At 39.3% G+C, this 17817-nt stretch overlaps 1 protein-coding gene across 1 annotated transcript in view; it reads left to right on the top strand.

Moving 5' to 3' along the window:
* Positions 1–17817, top strand: part of clcn2a (chloride channel, voltage-sensitive 2a) — a 223899-nt gene that overhangs the window by 160344 nt on the left and 45738 nt on the right. Inside the window, exon 15 of the mRNA XM_084707792.1 lies at positions 17489–17702. Within this exon, the coding sequence (XP_084563918.1) occupies positions 17489–17702 (214 nt within the window). The remainder of the gene's footprint in view (positions 1–17488; positions 17703–17817) is intronic.

Here is a 17817-nt window from a genome sequence, read left to right as displayed (position 1 = left end):
AGGAAGACACAGCATCTGCTTCTTCAACTCCTTAATCCTCTCAGGGCACCTGTTGCATCGGGTTAGAAAGACATCAGCATAATGTAGCTAATTTTACACAATACATTAAGGATTAAAAAATCAACACCCATCTTTGCTATATTTAAAGGGTCAATTGTAGGCTATGGGACGTCAATATTACAGTTAGTCTAATTATGTGTAGGACCGTGTTTCTCAAGTGGTGGGTCCCGACTCCCGACCCAAGTAGATCGCAAGTTGGTGTAGGACTTATTGATTCATAAAACCATCTAAACTCCATATATTAATGTTTTCTGTTATTTAAAAGCAAGCTCAGACGTATGAATTAGTGCTGTCAGTTTAACGCAATATTAACGGCGTTAACGCAAACCCAAATTAACGGCGTCAATTATTTTATCGCGCGATTAACGCTCTTTTTGGCTTAGCAAACTTTGTAGTTTTTTTCACATGCTGTTGCAACAACTACCGACGTTAGAAAAACTACACCACCACACCGGATCTAGCTAGACCGGAAACAAAACAACAGGCACGCCAAACACTCGTTTGGCTTGCGAGCTGGCTAAAGAGTAGTAGCAGAGCCCGTTTACGGATATTAGACATTCTCTGGTAGTAGGCTAACGTTACGTTTTGAGTGGATGACGAGCGCGAGATGCCGAAATGGATGCCAATAAGATTCTGAATGGAAAGTTTGCTTTTAAAAAGTTGCCAAATGGTTCTATTGACAAGACCAGTGATCTGTGTGTTTTGTCGTTGTAAACTAAGCTATCATCGCAGCACGTCCAGTCTGAAATACCACTTGATGGCCAAGCACACAGCTGATGCGAATTCTCTGCCCCCTCGTCAAAGCCAGGCGATTGCAATGTTGTTTTCAATAAAAAAAATATTTGCACAAAGCAATCCGAACCACTTTTCTATGTTGATAAGAGCATTAAAATTTGAAAAAAGATTGGGACAAAAAGAAATCAGGGACATTTAGAATAGATAAAAATGTGCGATTAATTGTGATTAATCGCGAGTTAACTATGACATTAATGCGATTAATCGCGATTAAATATTTTAATCGTTTGACAGCACTAGTATGAATGGAAAAGGTATCTTTGTAAACCATCCTGGTCTGTTTTTATGTGTAAACCGAACATTTCACTTAGTTACTTGACTTTAAATAATCACTTTGTATTCTACCAAAGACAACAAAGTTGACTAGACTAGCTAGATTTTTTTTAGCTAACTGGCTACCACTACGGCACTAGCTGGTGGCTGGACGATTTGTATGGAAGCAAATCGTGACCAAAATTCAAATGAAAATGCATTTCCAGAAATGCTTTTTCATTTTAAGAATGTGGCTGCATTATTTGACTCATAAATAAAATGAGTAATCAATCATTCTATTTGCATTTAAATTTTCTTCTTTAAGACTGCTCATTCTTTCACTTAATTAAAATGAAAACGAAAAAGACATTTGAAATTAAATTTTCAAAATATGCCCCAGCAAATAGATACCAAAATTCGATTTGAAATGTAAAATTCGAAAATGAATTTCCAGAAATGCGTTTTCATTTTAAGAACGTGGCTGCAAAATCGTGACCACAATTCAAATTAAAATGCATTTCCAGAAATGCCTTTTCATTTTCAAGAACATGGCTGCAAAATCGTGACCACAATTCAAATTCAAATGCATTTCCAGAAACGCATTTTCGTTTTCGTGTCCTGCCCGCAAAGAACTGCCCATAATTCGAAAACAAAAATGCATTCTGAGCGGCGCAGCAGAGTGACGTCAGTAGCCTCTCTTTTTCAGCTACCTGCTGACCGAGCTACCCAATCTTGTTCGGTAGGGGGCGGTGTGCACACATACGCATTGCATTACATGACAACATTTTCCGGCAAATTGACTGAATTGCCGAGTCTTTACAGGACGCATCACAGATTATGGCGCTCCCTCTAATTGTGCAGATACTTGTAAGGTATTTTCTTGTGTGCTTTTATTGTGACAGGGGTGTGTGGTTCTGACGTTGGAAGAAAGTGAGTGGAGTGAAATGCTATGTGTGGGGGAGATACAGTAAAGATGTACAAAGTGTATGGAGCTAAAGCTGACAAAGGTATCTGAATTTGAATATGAAAATTAAGAAATATTTGTGTGTCGAATTTCATAAAACTTAAATATTTTGCTGTTTAATATATAATATCTGAATTATTTGTATGCCGAATTTAATTAAACAGAATTATTTGATCCAAAAATACACATTTCAAAATTTCAGATTGCAGGAATTCAGATTCTTGAAATTCAGATTTTTGAAATTCAGATTCTTGAAATTCAGATCCTTGAAATTCAGATTGCTGAAATTCAGATTTTGATTGCAGAAATTCAGATTTTGTCTGAAATAGGCCAAAGGTGAAACAGCTTGCTTTCACAGGGAAAAGCAGACGATTTCAGAACGACCGAACTTTACCTCAGAACAAAAGCTCATTTGCTCATTGGAGGAACAGTATTGAGCAAGTGCTTATGAAACTTGTAAACACTTGTGTCTTCTCCTTTGCCAAAATCGGCAGTCACTGTTACCAAGTGAGTCGAGACAGACTCGGAGGGCGGCGGAGACCAATGGAAGACGTGGAACAACTGGCAAAGCTATAGCCTATATATTTATGTTTCGTTGTTTTCTGTGTTGGAGTTCTTTTAGGAGCTTGATGCCATCAACATCCAGCCTGATATAAAATCATGAACTTCAATTGTGTCTCTTAATTATAATACCCACACAGAAAATCCAGGTTGAATCAAGTAATGTATTGCTAATAGCCAATTTTGGATGGTCAAGCATATTTTTCATTGTCTCCTTATTCCTATCAAAGTCAATGTTCAGCCTATAGGCTATGTTCATTTGCTAAGTGACATTTCATATCGGTTATGGTTAGTGAAATATTTGCTTTCTGAGAGATCGGACATAGCCTATTTAAAAGCATATAAGGAGTTATCTATCAGAATATATCTGTAGTGCGGCCGGGTGTGATTTTATTCATCGTCCACACATCATCTGGAAGTCAGTTTCGATCAAATACCAACTATCTCCATACTACATCTTGCCGACGTATCTTATACACATCGGGCTGACGTCGGCAAGAAGTATGTGTGCTATCCCAGATGATCTGGGTCTTCCTCAAGCAACTAGCAACACAGTTTGTTCTACTCGGTCATGGGCATCAGACTCAGATATATTATTAGTTTCTACCAGCTCAGCTAATTCTATCAGTGTATGCACAATTTGAGGGAGCGCCGTGATCTGTGATGCGTCCTCTAAAGACCCGGCAATTCAGTCAATTTCTAGGCAAATTTGGTCATGTAATGCAATGCGTATGTGCACACCGCCCCCTACCGAACAAGATGGGTAGCTCGGTCAGCAGGTAGCTGAAAAAGAGAGGCTACTGACGTCACTCTGCTGCGCCGCTCAGAATGCATTTTTGTTTTCGAATTATGGGCAGTTCTTTGCGGGCAGGACACGAAAACGAAAATGCGTTTCTGGAAATGCATTTGAATTTGAAGTGTGGTCACGATTTTGCAGCCATGTTCTTGAAAATGAAAAAGCATTTCTGGAAATGCATTTTCATTTGAATTTTGATCACGATTTGCTTCCATAGATTTGTACAGTACCTACCAGAAGAGGTCTGGAACGGAAGACTAACAAGGTAGCAAGTTAGCTGTAGCTAGGTCTAACACTTGGTAACACTGCAGATATTAGCAGATGTGCTGGGGTAACAGCTAGAGCTAACTCCTCTGTGAAATAGCAGACCACTGTTTCCGAAATTAGATCTACTAGCTTAGCTCTAATAATATCAGCGTAGTAGCTATAGAGCTATCATATTTAGCTAGTTAGCTACCTTTCACAAACGTGTTTCATATCACAATGTAAAACAAGAACATTTGGCAGACCGGTGTAAAAATGTACCTAATCTCTATGACTTAAATGTCATTGCAAGTTTTTCCCTTCTCGTGATATTTTCAGGCATTTACCCTACTCATATTGCATTCATTCATTAATAACGAACCCCCTTTGAAGCTTATTTTAACAACGACGTTACCAGCAGTAGCTATCTCAGATGGAATCGCGACTAAAATAGTACCATCTGCTAACTGAAAATATGCCCCCAAAAACGTGAATAAACTTGACATTTAGTTAGGGGGAAATCACTAATTCATAAAAATGTCAGTGCTAGCGATCATTGTCAGTAACAATGCAAAATGCAATATAGACCTGCTGTGTGGAGAAGCTGCCCTGGTAAATTGTAGGCTACTACTACTGTACTACTGTCTTGGTAGCGATTACGTTGGTTTAATTCGATTTAACGTTACTTCCGTTGTACGGTCTAGGCTGAAATGAATTATTTTCATGAACAGATTGACAAAGTTTAGGCTGTGGCAATGGAGTTCAGGTTAGTAGTCACTAGTCAGATAGGTTCACCTATTGAAATACTTTTGAAGTAAGGGGTAGTGCCGAACATGAGCCGCCGTTTGACATCCTACAGCTGTGGAGATGTTTTTTTTAGCTAACGCTACAGTACTAGTGTTCTTCTAGAGACTATGCTACAGTACAGCGTTGCAGTGAGCTACACTGGTTTAAAACCACAGGTAATTATAATTTCACCAACAAATCGTTTAGTTGTAATCTAATGTCATAATAAATCCTACAACGAAAATGTATTTGTGAGGAATGTTTATTTTAACGATTGAAAACAGATGCATCATAGACCGCAGTATGTGTTGCCCGGGCAACAGAGGCTAATGTCATGATGCGAATGCTTCAGTGAAATTGTAGACTACCGTTTCCGAAAGTAGATGTACTTCCTTAATAATATTACCGTATATTGTACATTACACATCACAATTGAGTGTCATATCACAAAGTCAAATGAGCAAATAGTTATCACCCAGGCCTCTTTGTTTGTGGCGTTTCTGCAGCTGCCTTGCTGTAAAGAAGTTAGCCTAAGCCTAGCCATCTCCCAGAAGTTAACAGCTGCTAAACTAATGTTCTGCTAGAGATAGTCACGCGAGTTTTCGTGACGTTAGTGGCGTCAGTGACTGGGGCGTCAGTGACTGGGACGTTAGTGACGTTAGTGGCGTCAGTGACTGTGGCTAGCAAGTTAGCCACCGTTAGCTTCACTTTTCGTCACAAAAACATAATTTCTACTAAACCGTGCAACGGAACGTAAATCCCGATACAAGCAACTCAATCGCTACCAAGACGAAACTTTTGACACCTAAGTTGCCTATGTAGTCCAAATATTGACAAAGTTTTAGGGGTGGGAAAATAAATAATAATAATATATATGTGAGATAACAATGGTTGTGCCCTTGCCGAAGGCAAAGCACACCCAATAATACTAACAATAACAATAGGTGCCTCGCAGCTTCGCTGCTTGGCCCCTAATAAAAAAAGATTAAAACTAACAATAACAATAGGTTTCGTCCTTACGGAGGAATCCTAATAAGAATACTAACAAAAACAATAGGTTTCCTCCTACCAGAGGAATCCTAATAACACTACCATTTACAATAGCCGCAATGCTAATTTCCGCTATGTTAAACACTATTGACTTATGCTAAAACTGAAGTTCAATGTAAGTTAGCCTATTAATATAAATAGCCTACAGTATCCTCCGACCAGCGGTGGCGCTAATACCTCGGATACACATGAAAAAAGGGGCCTGTGGAGAGAGTTCCGGCTTTAGGGGCCTGGGTAGGGAGCACTGCATTTGGACCCTATTGTGGGAACGTTGGGAAGCCCAATTCAAGTGAATGGAGCATTCTACAGCATTAAGAACAGCCGTGTAATAAGACATAATAAAGTTTAGCCATAGCTGTGGCATTGAAGACAGTACTGTACTGCCCTACAAAGCCAAAAGACCGTAACTCGCCGAAGTGTAGAACTGAGAAAAACGACTTAAAAGTTTTTGCACTTTCAAAGTAGTTGTCCTGCCAAATGCATTTGAGGTAGGACACTGGAAATATAGCAGTTTGATGTTTTAGTGATTACACATTATCTAAACTAGACATTTTTGAAATTGTTGATCTTAAACTGCACTTTTGACCCATATTTTGAAGTTACAGTAGTATACCATAGTCTATCGTAAGTGGTCATGCCAAGGCAAAATACAGTAACTTCCGTTTCTTCGCTCACTTAGTTGCTTATCACGATATAAACTCTGTATTTTATAAGCCAATGTAACATACACGTGGATACCTGTCACAAGACTCACATGACAAGTGTTTTTGATATAACTGCCAGGGTAAGATACTTACAAACGACTCATGTTTGGGATGTTTGGTGTTGAATGCCAGCGAGTAGGCTAAGCTAATGCTAGATGTGTTTATTGTTGCTAGGTTACGTATTAGTTCAATTGAAACCGTAACTCCATTTGAACGTTTTTGAGTGCCGCAAAACAAAAGCAAAGAACCGTAACTGATGTTACGGCATTCTGCATTGGATTTCTAAAGCCAAAGCAGGCTTTTGGAAGGTACGGTGAAGACAACAACCTTATTTTCTCTGAAAAACAGACGAGTTCATTTAAGATATTTGGCCACATGATAAAGCAGACCTTAACTGTTCCGAAAATGAAAAAAAAAACATTTTCGACAAAATTGAAGTTACGGTCTTTTGCCTTTGCACGGCAGTGTAGCCTACCACTACACTGCCAGTGGGCGAGCCGAGTCTGTGACTTTGAGGCTAACGTCAAAACAAGACGCGGTCTCACTCAAATTCAAAGTTTTACACAAATAACAAACTATGCTGACCCACTGGCTGTCTTCGCAATCGCCATATCTTTAAAACACTGCTGTCCATTTAGATGTAGAATTGACCCTGGTACGAAATTAAGAAAATACTCACCAGACGCAGATCGTCAGTTGACTGAGTGTCAACACTGTTGTTACTTCCGCAATCGTCAATGGAGGCTGACAGGCTCTCACATAGCAAACAAATCAACGTTTTTACAGCAACCTATATTAAAATCTCACCACTTGGCTGTTTTCACAATAGTCATATCGTCATAACATTTCCCTCTTTCTGTTTTTTGGTGTAAAATTGAACTAGAAAATTAGCTACAAAAAGTACTACTATAACACTTTCCATCATGGCTGCCGCCTAAAAGACGAGGCGGTCTCACAGGCGACCTGCACTTGCTCAAATTTCAAAGACTGTCACGACCTAAATAAAAAATGCGAGATTGCAGTTCCACTCTAAATCGCTTTTTCTATAAAGCCAAATGGTTGTGATTTTTTTGGGGTGGTATTTTTCACTCGTAATCCAAGCTCCAATTTGCGAGCTAGAAAGTCTATCACGTTGTATCCATGCATCGTTGCTAACGTGTGTTGACGTGGTGACGTAGCTAGCACAGATTACCCTTTGTCGACAAAAGGCACTTTGTCCCCACAAAAACGTTGTAACCTCCTAAACTGTGCAACGGAACGTAAATCCAAATACAAGCAACTCAATCTCTACCAAGACAAAACTTTTGACACCTAGGTTGTCTATGTAGTCCAAATATAGACAAAGTTTTAGGGGGGCAAAAAGAACTAGAAAAGGCTGTTCCTGCGAAACAGCAGTGAGAATGCTGAAAACCTGAATGGGGATAGCTGAAAAAAAATAAGCTGAAAATTGTTTTTTGAAAGTTCTAAGCTGAAGCTTCAAAGCATCCGAAAGGTATTTTAAATAGGGGCTGGAGCTGGACGAAGGCATAAAACTACAGAAAAGAAAAATGCAAAACAAAAAGTGAAAAAAATCAGGAAGAGGAGAAACAACGCATACAAATGTGAAAATGTAGCTGAATATTATTTGCTGGAGTTTTAAAAGGCCTGAAATGTATTTTTGAAAGGACCTGGAGCAAGATGAAGGCTTGATGGCTTGAAGATGAAGAAAAGAATAAGAAAAAACAAAAAGGGGAAAATTTCAGAAAGATGAGCTGCAGGAAAATGTGAAAATTTAGCAGAAAACCAGTTGCTGAAGTCTGGGTTGAATGAATTTGAAGGTAAAAGGACAATACTGGAATGACTTGAACTTGCTGGAAAAAAAGGCAGAATTGATTAAATGGCTGAAAAAAAAGTTATAAGTCCCAGCAGAAAATGTTGAAGGTTTAAAGAAGATGGGAGATGAATTATGTTCATATTTTGAATTATTTTTCAATCCTTATAAAATGAAGTCACCTAAAGATGCTAAATAAATTGAGAAAAGGGAAAAATTAGCGGAAATGTAGTTGCTGGAACTCTTTTCAGAGCTGGAAAGTACTTGTGGAAGGACAGTGGAACAGTGAAGAGCGTTGGCCAATCGGATTTGTTCCTTGTAACGTAGCAACCGTTGGTCATTGGCAACATTTCTAACCCAGAATCTAGGTTTCAGGTTCAAGACGGAGGAGAAACTAATCATGTGTGCCTGCACACCCAGTCCTGTTCAGACACTTAATTTAAGATGACATCATAATAATAAATAGTGCAGGGTTGCCGATGTTGTCGTTGTCCCTGGTGAGTTTTTTTATACGTAAATAATAAGATCATGCTAAATCTAGCCAGCGGATCATTTCTTGCAAGTGTGTCAAAGTGGTATTTATTAACACCGTACTGTAGGCATAACCGGTACAGAGAGGATGCAATGGAAGATTTCCTACATAAGCTACATCTACTGCTTCAAATTGAAAACGGAGACCATCTTTGGATTAAGGACAAGTTCCTTAACCTCTGTTGTCAATATCGCCAATAAAAAGTAAATACTCTTCAGTTACGAAGCATTTGTTGGTAGGATTAACGCCAGCTGCAGCAAACACTTACCCCAGCCCTGGGGCCTGTAGCCTACTACGAATCAAGATTTGGCGTTAGCGCGGTAACTTCAGGTTTAACCCAGGGTTTCCTGTACTACGACGGTGGATCACTTGTTACCGGGGTAGATCGCCATGGTAACACATGCTGAACGGCTAACCTGGTCGGGAGCAGGATAAGTTGGAGATCAGAGATCAACCGGTATAAAAACCCCGCCCACTAACTACTTCTTGACGTTAATGTCGTCACCGTTTATAGAAGATCCTGTGCAGCTTGGTGCGATTGGTGGAAGTGAGAGGTGCGCTCAGAAGAGCCAGAACATTTAGAGACCGACAAAATCCTTTCGCATTCCCTCATGAGTATCTTTCTGAAAGATATAGATTCTTAGCAGAGGGAATTACGTATATTGCCAGCTTCTTGAGCCGTATGTTGCAAATGCGACGCATTGAAGCTGTGCACTCAGTCCCACAGACTGAATGCATATAGCGTTTCGTTATTTCGCTATGGGTAGTTTTAGTGTGGGTGATGCGGAGAACCTGAGCAAGAACACGGTCTGCCGCGCAATGTTGATTTTATTTAATGGCTGTTGCCATCATATTCTGATTAATGGAGTGATGAAAAATAGATATCCAAAGTGCCCTTTGTAAAAACTTTGGACTCTAATATGTTGACAAAATGAAAAAAGGTTTTTTAGTCAATGTTCTGATTTCCGTTCTGGAAATGTATGCAAAGAATATAATATTTTACAACTTAATCATTTGCTCATTTAAACATAGGCCTACATTTACAGGAAACTAGTAATGAAAACATTATTTGACCTACTATTAGTTATCAACTTGGGAGGTTTCATGTTGATATGTTATCCCTATTCACTGGGGTGTCTCCCCTTAACCCTTTTGTCCTTGGTTGCTTTAACCCATTTTCTAATCATTTCTATGTCAGAAATTGGGGTTTCTTTCAAACAAAACCTTTCAAACCAAAAACAACAATGGGTATCTGTACAAAGCTCTTCGCAAGTGATACATAAATGATAATTTCACTACTTTCATTGAATTTTGATGTTTCATTCACTTTTATAGCATTTGTCAAAAATAATAAATAGGACATTGAAAGAGAGAAGTGGTGAAAACCCCCACAAAAGATTCAAAAGGCACAACAAAAAAGCCACAAAAAGGTATAAAAAGATCAAAACGTAGACAAAAGTTTAACAAATACATCCTCATGTGTTCTCCCTCCCCTATAGGAACAGGAAAAATATGTCAGTGTAACTAAGTTTAATGTCATTCATTCAGTCATGTACTATCTCTTCTCATATTCCAGTTTTTCTGTCTCCAGCCCTGTTTTTTTAATTAAAAGCCTCTTATAATCGAGCTCCAGGGTTCTTTTATACAGGGCCCTAACACTGTCTGCTCCAACCTGAAACAAATGAAGAACATTGTCCCTTGGCAAGGCACACTTGGAGAAAGTGGAAGGTGTCCATTTGACTACTGTGGTTCATTGCTTATACCTTGTGTCTTTGTCTTGGCCATAAAGTGGAGGCCCTGGGCTCAGGGGGAGGAAGAAGTTCCTCTTCCTGCTGAGTTTAACACCATAGAAATGTAATCAATTGAGTCATATTTGAAATGAGCACTTTAAGGACTTGTGTCTTATGTTGAAACCACCACCATTAGTAAGTCATTACAGACACTTCAATCACAGCCACACGTTCACACACTCTCACCATCTGTGTTGCAAGTGGTAAATAAAACTCAAAAGTGTACCCCCAAAATGAGCAGGCAGACACAGTTTCCTGATCATCTAGGACCTCCACTTGAGAAAGTAAATGGTATATTTGATCAATATTCAGCAACCACATATGGCATACATACTGGCGTATGACTATTAGTTTCACTGTTACCTCTGTATGGCACAGTGGGACGACAGTCACTGCAGAGAACAGTAATACATTTCACTCCTATAATATTCATAAATAATTGTTGAATGAACATGGTCACATAGATTACTTGAAACATACATATGCCTGGGCTTCCAACCTGCTGCCACCAGGGTCTAAAGAAATGCCCCCTTCCACTCCTTCCATCATGGGGTGACCCTGATAGATATCCTAAAAAAGGGACTAGTTCAGGCAATTCAGCCTTGTACTTGTTGGCCTTAAAATATGTACAAGTATTGGCTTACCGTTTTGAATTATGGTTTTATTTTTTATTTGCTCCCACAATCGTTTGCCACTGCAGGGTTGCCACTGCATGGTTGCAACTAAAATAATACAGCAACAAAAGTTTAACGTTGTGGAATGCACACGTGTAATTATGATCACATCTTCAATAAGTCATGTAGCTTACGCATTTACAGCGTCTGCTATTTTCTGCCAGATTGGCAGCAGCGACTTTGTTGAATTTTGCCTATATTATATGTCTGTATTCTTGATATGATTGTAGGGTGATTTCAGGTAATGTGGGACACTTTTTGGTAGAGGCTCCAGTAGACTTACAAAATAACTGGTAACTCGCCCCAGTGGTGTTTTTGTAAATCGTTTTAGGGCTTAGGAACATTTTCATGCTGGAATGAAATGGGAATACACAATATTTTAGAAGCTACACACTTACAAACATAACATGACCCCCTCTCTCACTCAGGCAGCATTTTCAGGTAATGTGGGACAGCTTGTCTGGTAAAGTGGGACAGTCATTGTCTGTCGTCCTAGTCTGCTGATATAATAATTATTAGTTTATATACAACACTACTAGGTGCAAGGGTGTGGCAAGATTAATTTAGTTGTGGGGGTTGACTTATACAATAGGCATAAAGTGTAACTGATGTAAGCCTTAGTGATCTGCAGTCTATGTGCTAGCTAGCTAGTCCCGCTGCGTTAGCATTTTGTTGGACTAACGTTTGCGGTCACGCTTACAAGTCTGAAAGCGCTGGTTCAATGACAGTGTAAGTTGTTATTTAGTTGGGAACTTAAGTGCAGTATGATGCATTGGTATAAAACATTTGACAACTGTCGAATTAAATTATTTTTATAGCATAAACACAGCAATACTAGATGTCCCACTTTAGCTTAAAAATGCTGTCCCACATTAACTGACATGATTAGGTAATGTGGGACAGTCACATTAAATGCTTTTTTTCTTCTAATAAAGCATTATTTTACAAATGTTTTTGTGTGTTTCAATCAGTGGTTAAACCCCTTCAATATGCTGCAATAGTACTCATTGTAACTTCATTTAAATTCCTTTGCCAGCCTTATCATTGAGAAATATGATGTCATATGCCGCTGAACTTTCGATGCGTTTTTTCTGTATAGACTTCTTGTCAAGCCAGATCACGCCTACTCTGATGAGGTCAGACAAATAAAAACCACTGCATAGTGACTAGAAGTGTTGTATTTACGAGTCAAGATCAGCTCTGGTGATGGGATGTCAGTTTTGCACATATTAAATCATCAAAATGCATAACTGTCCCACTTTACCTGATGTCCCACATTACCTAAACTCACCCTATTACAATATTTCACGCAGGAGGAGCAGACAAAGTTTGTAAGATTGTCTGCTCCTGCGTGAAATATGCGGCTCTTGTTTCGTCCATGTTTGCGATTGGACATACGGTTCAAACACGCCCCTTTATGTGAACGCGCACGTCTCTAGATTGGAAAGATCTGGGTTGAGTTAGAGAATTGATAACCGCCGTCGTGGTACCGCTTATCGTGACTGCGATTGTTAGGCTTCGCGTAGCCGGGTAACTGAAAGTAATCCAGAGCATGTTGATCTTGATTCGTAGTACAGGCCCCTGGTTTGGCTGTTCGTGACGGTCAGCTATGACTGTCTTGAGCCTCGATTTTTGCAGATTTCTGTGAAACTTGCTAAAATGAAAACGATCTAGCTAGATTATGTACACTTTAAACTCAATGTACATACCTTGTTTGGCCAATTTGGTCGATACTGTAGTTGAAGAAAAAGTCGAACCGTTTTATGGAGAGCCATACAACAAACATTTACCTAGCATCCACACCTCAAACAAGTTAACCTAGACGCAAAACTGTACGCCCAATCCAAAAAATAAGGATATATTCCGAGACCCAAGACTCTGCCGAAACCATTGATATCCTTTGTGTCTGTGCGGTCATAAATACAACTCTTTTTGCTGTTTCCATAACGTCACACAATTCTGCTTTCATGGTGCGTGTCTGTTTGGTTGCCACGGCAATGGAGCAGCTGTACTCGCTAACGAGCTGGGCAGAGAATGACACATTTAGCTAGCATCCACACCTCAAACAAGTTAACCTAGACGCAAAACTATACGTCCAATCCAAAAAATGAGGATATTTTCCGAGACCCAAGACTCTCCCGAAACCAGACATGTCCTTTATATGTCTGTGCGGTCAGAAATACGACTCTACCGGCAGTTTAAAAACACGTCTACTTTCGAAATTCTGTGACGAATTTTACCCACCTCTCCATTGAAGTTAGTGAGAGAATTTGAAAGGCTGCTCTCGCTTCAAGGCTCAAAGCTGAAAATCTGTAAATGTGAGCTCTTTAGTAGTTACATTGGCTGAAAGAGGACAAGTTTTCCTACATTTTAAGGTATAACTTGTTTCTGTAAGTTAAACTATATGAACGTCAGAGGAATTTGTTTGACAATTTAGTGGAATACCAGAAAAAGAGCAGCCAGCAGAGTGTGCCACTCTGCTGGCTGCTCAATCATAAAAATCAAGAAGGAGCTAAATGTTTAATTTGCACAAAAACCTTAATTCTTTAAAAAGTATAAAAGTGAGAAATACCAGAAGTCATAGCCATCATCTCCTGAAGGAGCTGAACGTTTTGATACAAAAATTGTAGGAATCGGTGAAAGTATGCAGGACTAGTTAAAGGCCAAAAAACGGCGGAAGAATTGAGAAGTTGAAAAGCAATAGTGAGAATGCTTAACAGCATTCTCACAACTAGAAAAGGCTGTTCCTGCGAAACAGCAGTGAGAATGCTGAAAACCTGAATGGGGATAGCTGACCATGCTAAAAAAGCTGAAAATAGTGAAAATTTAGTAGAAAGTTATAAGCTGAATGTCTTGTGAACATTTTAAAGGTTGAATGGTGTCTCTATCTGAAAGTATGCTGAAGTAGTTAAGTTTGAAAGAGGAGGACTGAAAGTATGCTGAAGAAGTTAAGTTTGAAAGAGGAAGCTTTTTTAATGATTTGAAAGGATTTACCATTACTTTTAAAGGGAGAATAATTTGCACAATAACCTTAACATTTTTTTAAGTATAAAAGGGAGAAATACCAAAACACAGCACCCATCTCCTGAAGGAGCTGAACGTTTGTTTTATTATACATTTTTTTTTTTATTGCTGAAAATACTGAAATGAGAAAATACCAGCAAGCTGAAAGCTGAAATGAATTTCAAAAATGTTTGAGTCACACAAAAGAGGCAGTGTGGAAGCTGAACTGCATGATCTAACAAAGCTAAGAGCTAAAATAGCCTACAATGAGGGAGAAGCTGAAAGCTCAACTGTTAAACAGAGAAGAAGTAGGCTAGCTAGTCACAACAAGAATATTATCGTTTTAACAGCTGAAAATATAGTTGAGATAGTAAGTAGCAGATGTAGCCTAACATTGAGTGCATTTACTCGGCTTTCTTAGTAGGATTCAAACATACAGCAGTAGGGCCGATACAAGAAGACATGGCGACACTTTGTTACAGAAGGATGATGGTGCAAGTTTCGTCCGTGAAGCATACAACGATTAATAAAAAAGAATCATGTAGACGTGTTTATTGAGTAATCGCATAACTAATTACACATGTAAACGGAGTAATTGTATTATTGGCATGAACCGACAATTGCTAATAATCGGGTTTGATGAATGATGAACTTTATTGGTTCGTCGAGAATAACAGAAATTTGCCTAGCATCCATACCTCAAACAAGTTAAACTATACGCATAACTACACGTCCAATCCCCTAAAAAACGAATATTTTCCGAGACCCAAGACTCTGCCGAAACCATTGATATCCTTTATGTGTCTGTGCGGTAAGAAATACAACTCTTTTTGCAGTTTCCAAAACGTTACCCAATTCTGCTTTCATGGTGCGTGTCTGTTTGGTTGCCACTGCAATGGAGCAGCTGTACTCGCTAACGAGCTGAGCAGAGAGAACGACACATTTAGCTAGAATCCACACCTCAAACAAGTTAACCTAGACGCAAAACTGTACGTCCAATCCCAAAAAATTAGGATATTTTCCGAGACCCAAGACTCTGCCGAAACCAGAGATATTCTTTATATGTCTGTACAGTCAGAAATAGACTCTACCTGCAGTCTTGAAAACGTGTTCCTTTTGGTTTCCTGGTGTGTGTTTGTTTGGTTGCCACGGCAATGGAGCAGCTGTGCTCGCTAACGAGCTGGGCAGAGAAACACGAATTTAGCTGGATTCCACACCTCAAACAAGTTAACCTAGACGCAAAACTATACGTCCAATCCAAAAAATGAGGATATTTTCCGAGACCCAAGACTCTCCCGAAACCAGACATGTCCTTTATATGTCTGTGCGGTCAGAAATACGACTCTACCGGCAGTTTAAAAATACGTCTACTTTCGAAATTATCTGACGAATTTTACCCACCTCTCCATTGAAGTTAGTGAGAGAATTTGAAAGGCTGCTCTCGCTTCAAGCCTCAAAGCTGAAAATCTGTAAATGTGAGCTCTTTAGTAGTTACATTGGCTGAAAGAGGACAAGTTTTCCTACTTTTTAAGGTATAACTTGTTTCTGTAAGTTAAACTATATGAACGTCAGAGGAATTTGTTTGACAATTTAGTTGAATACCAGAAAAAGAGCAGCCAACTGCTCAACCAAAAAGGAGCTTACCATTACTTTTAATGGGAGAATAATTTGCACAAAAACCTCAATTGTCTAAAAAGTATAAAAGTGAGAAATACCAAAAGTCATAGCCATCATCTCCTGAAGGAGCTGAACGTTTTGATACCAAAATTGTAGGAATCGGTGAAAGTATGCAGGACTAGTTAAAGGCCAAAAAACGGCGGAAGAACTGAGAAGTTGAAAAGCAATAGTGAGAATGCTGAACAGCATTCTCACAATAATATATATGTGAGATTACAATGGTTTGTGCTAGCCGAAGGCAAGCACACCCCAATAAGAATACCAACAATAATAATAGGTTCCCTCCTACCGGAGGAACCCTAAATATAGCTGCAAGCAGCGATGGGGGTTCCTCCACAAAATATTATAAAAATGTACACTGTAGAAGATCGAGAGTTGGACAACAAAAGAGCAAAACTACTTTATGTTTGGCCAACAACAGAATGAAAGGGGGTTTGAACTCATGAGCATAAGGTTACAAGTCAGATGGCTGAGTGGTTAGGGAGTCGGGCTGTGCCAAATGACGTTCTGTTGTTAGGCAAGGCACTTCACCCTACTTGCCTCGGGGGGGAATGTCCCTGTACTTACTGTAAATCGCTCTGGATAAGAGTGTCTACTAAATGACTAAATGTAAATTTAAGTCAGTCTCTCTATCCTCTCTGCTACACACCAACTGTTGAGATTGTATGACTAGAAAGGGTAGAGTATTAGCTTTGGTCAGCTTTGGGACAAAGGTTAAGAAACGGTTGACATTTCAAGGTGAAATTGCATGAAATTTTCCATGGTATTTCAGAATGATGTCATCCTGGTTAACTAAACAGATAATCAAAAATGATGACAGGCCAAAAGATAATGGCTGGATTCCAACCTACTACCTTATACTTTACAGGTCACCACCCCAGCCCATTGAGCTATTCTCAGTGTTGAATAGTGTCATAAACACGCATTGCTATGTTTTACAACCGGAGGATTGATTGGAAGACTAGAATCCGTTTTGTCAGAATAAAAAATAAAAAACTATGCCTCTGAATAGTTTTGAACCTACAAACCTTTGCTTACCAGCACAATATCTCAGCCAATTGAGCCATTGCCAGGCATGGAATACACAAAGTTCAATAACTGGATAATAAAAAAAGCTGTTTCTCCAGTGGCGAGCATTGTCAGATTTGGTCCAAGTTCAAACAGCTGTAATTCAGTCATATTTTGACATATCAAGGTGAAACTTTGCATGGTACTTCAAGGGCATGTCACCTTAAAGCCTATTAGGTTTAAACCATCCTTAAAAAATAAATTTGATTTAGTGACACAAACATATTGAGGCAATGTGGACATTTACATAAATACACCCCTTTCAGCCATTTTGAATTTGATTCAATTGCCTTATGTAACATTTTTAAATACCTCAATCATACATATCTGTACCAAATGTCAAGTCAAATAGACCTTTGGTTCAAGAAAAGATTTAAGGTTTTCCAAAACTATCACTGTACAGGAAAATCATGGCGGACCTTATGGGTCTTTGAGACTTTTTTGTTCCTCATGATTTTTGTTGTGACCTGTGGTGCCCCCTATGGTCCAATGTGGCCCATATTTGGTGTGGGGGTACCCACTTGGATGTGTATCAATGTGCCAAAGTAGAAAAAACTAAGTGGCTCCAGCTTGAATTAAATGTGACAAATGGTGTGATAAAATGGGCTGAAGATCAAGGAAGTTGAAATTTAGTAGTTGATGAAATTGTTGAGTGGAACAGGATGGAGTTTATTCACATGACATATCCATGATTTGATATTGTTTTTATCCTCTCCTCCACAGGTGCTGCAGCCCTGTCTGGGGCAGTTACACACACCGTGTCTACGGCTGTCATTGTGTTTGAACTGACCGGTCAGATCTCTCACATCCTTCCTGTGATGATTGCTGTGATCCTGGCCAACGCAGTGGCCCAGTCCCTTCAGCCCTCACTTTACGACTCTATCATCAGGATCAAGAAGCTACCCTACCTCCCTGAGTTGGGCATGGGACACCACGAGTGAGTTTGGATGGACTGATGGATGGGTGGGTTGATGGTTGGGTAGATAAAGACAGATTTACATTTACCTGCCCAATCTTCCTTTCTCCTTTTCCTTTGCAATTCTTTCTCCCTT

This window comes from Hypomesus nipponensis, chromosome 10, assembly GCF_054491055.1.
Source record: "Hypomesus nipponensis isolate SF chromosome 10, ASM5449105v1, whole genome shotgun sequence".
NCBI lineage: Eukaryota > Metazoa > Chordata > Actinopteri > Osmeriformes > Osmeridae > Hypomesus > Hypomesus nipponensis.
Note: the sequence above shows the minus strand (reverse complement) of the source record. Positions and strands in the feature narration are given on the sequence as shown.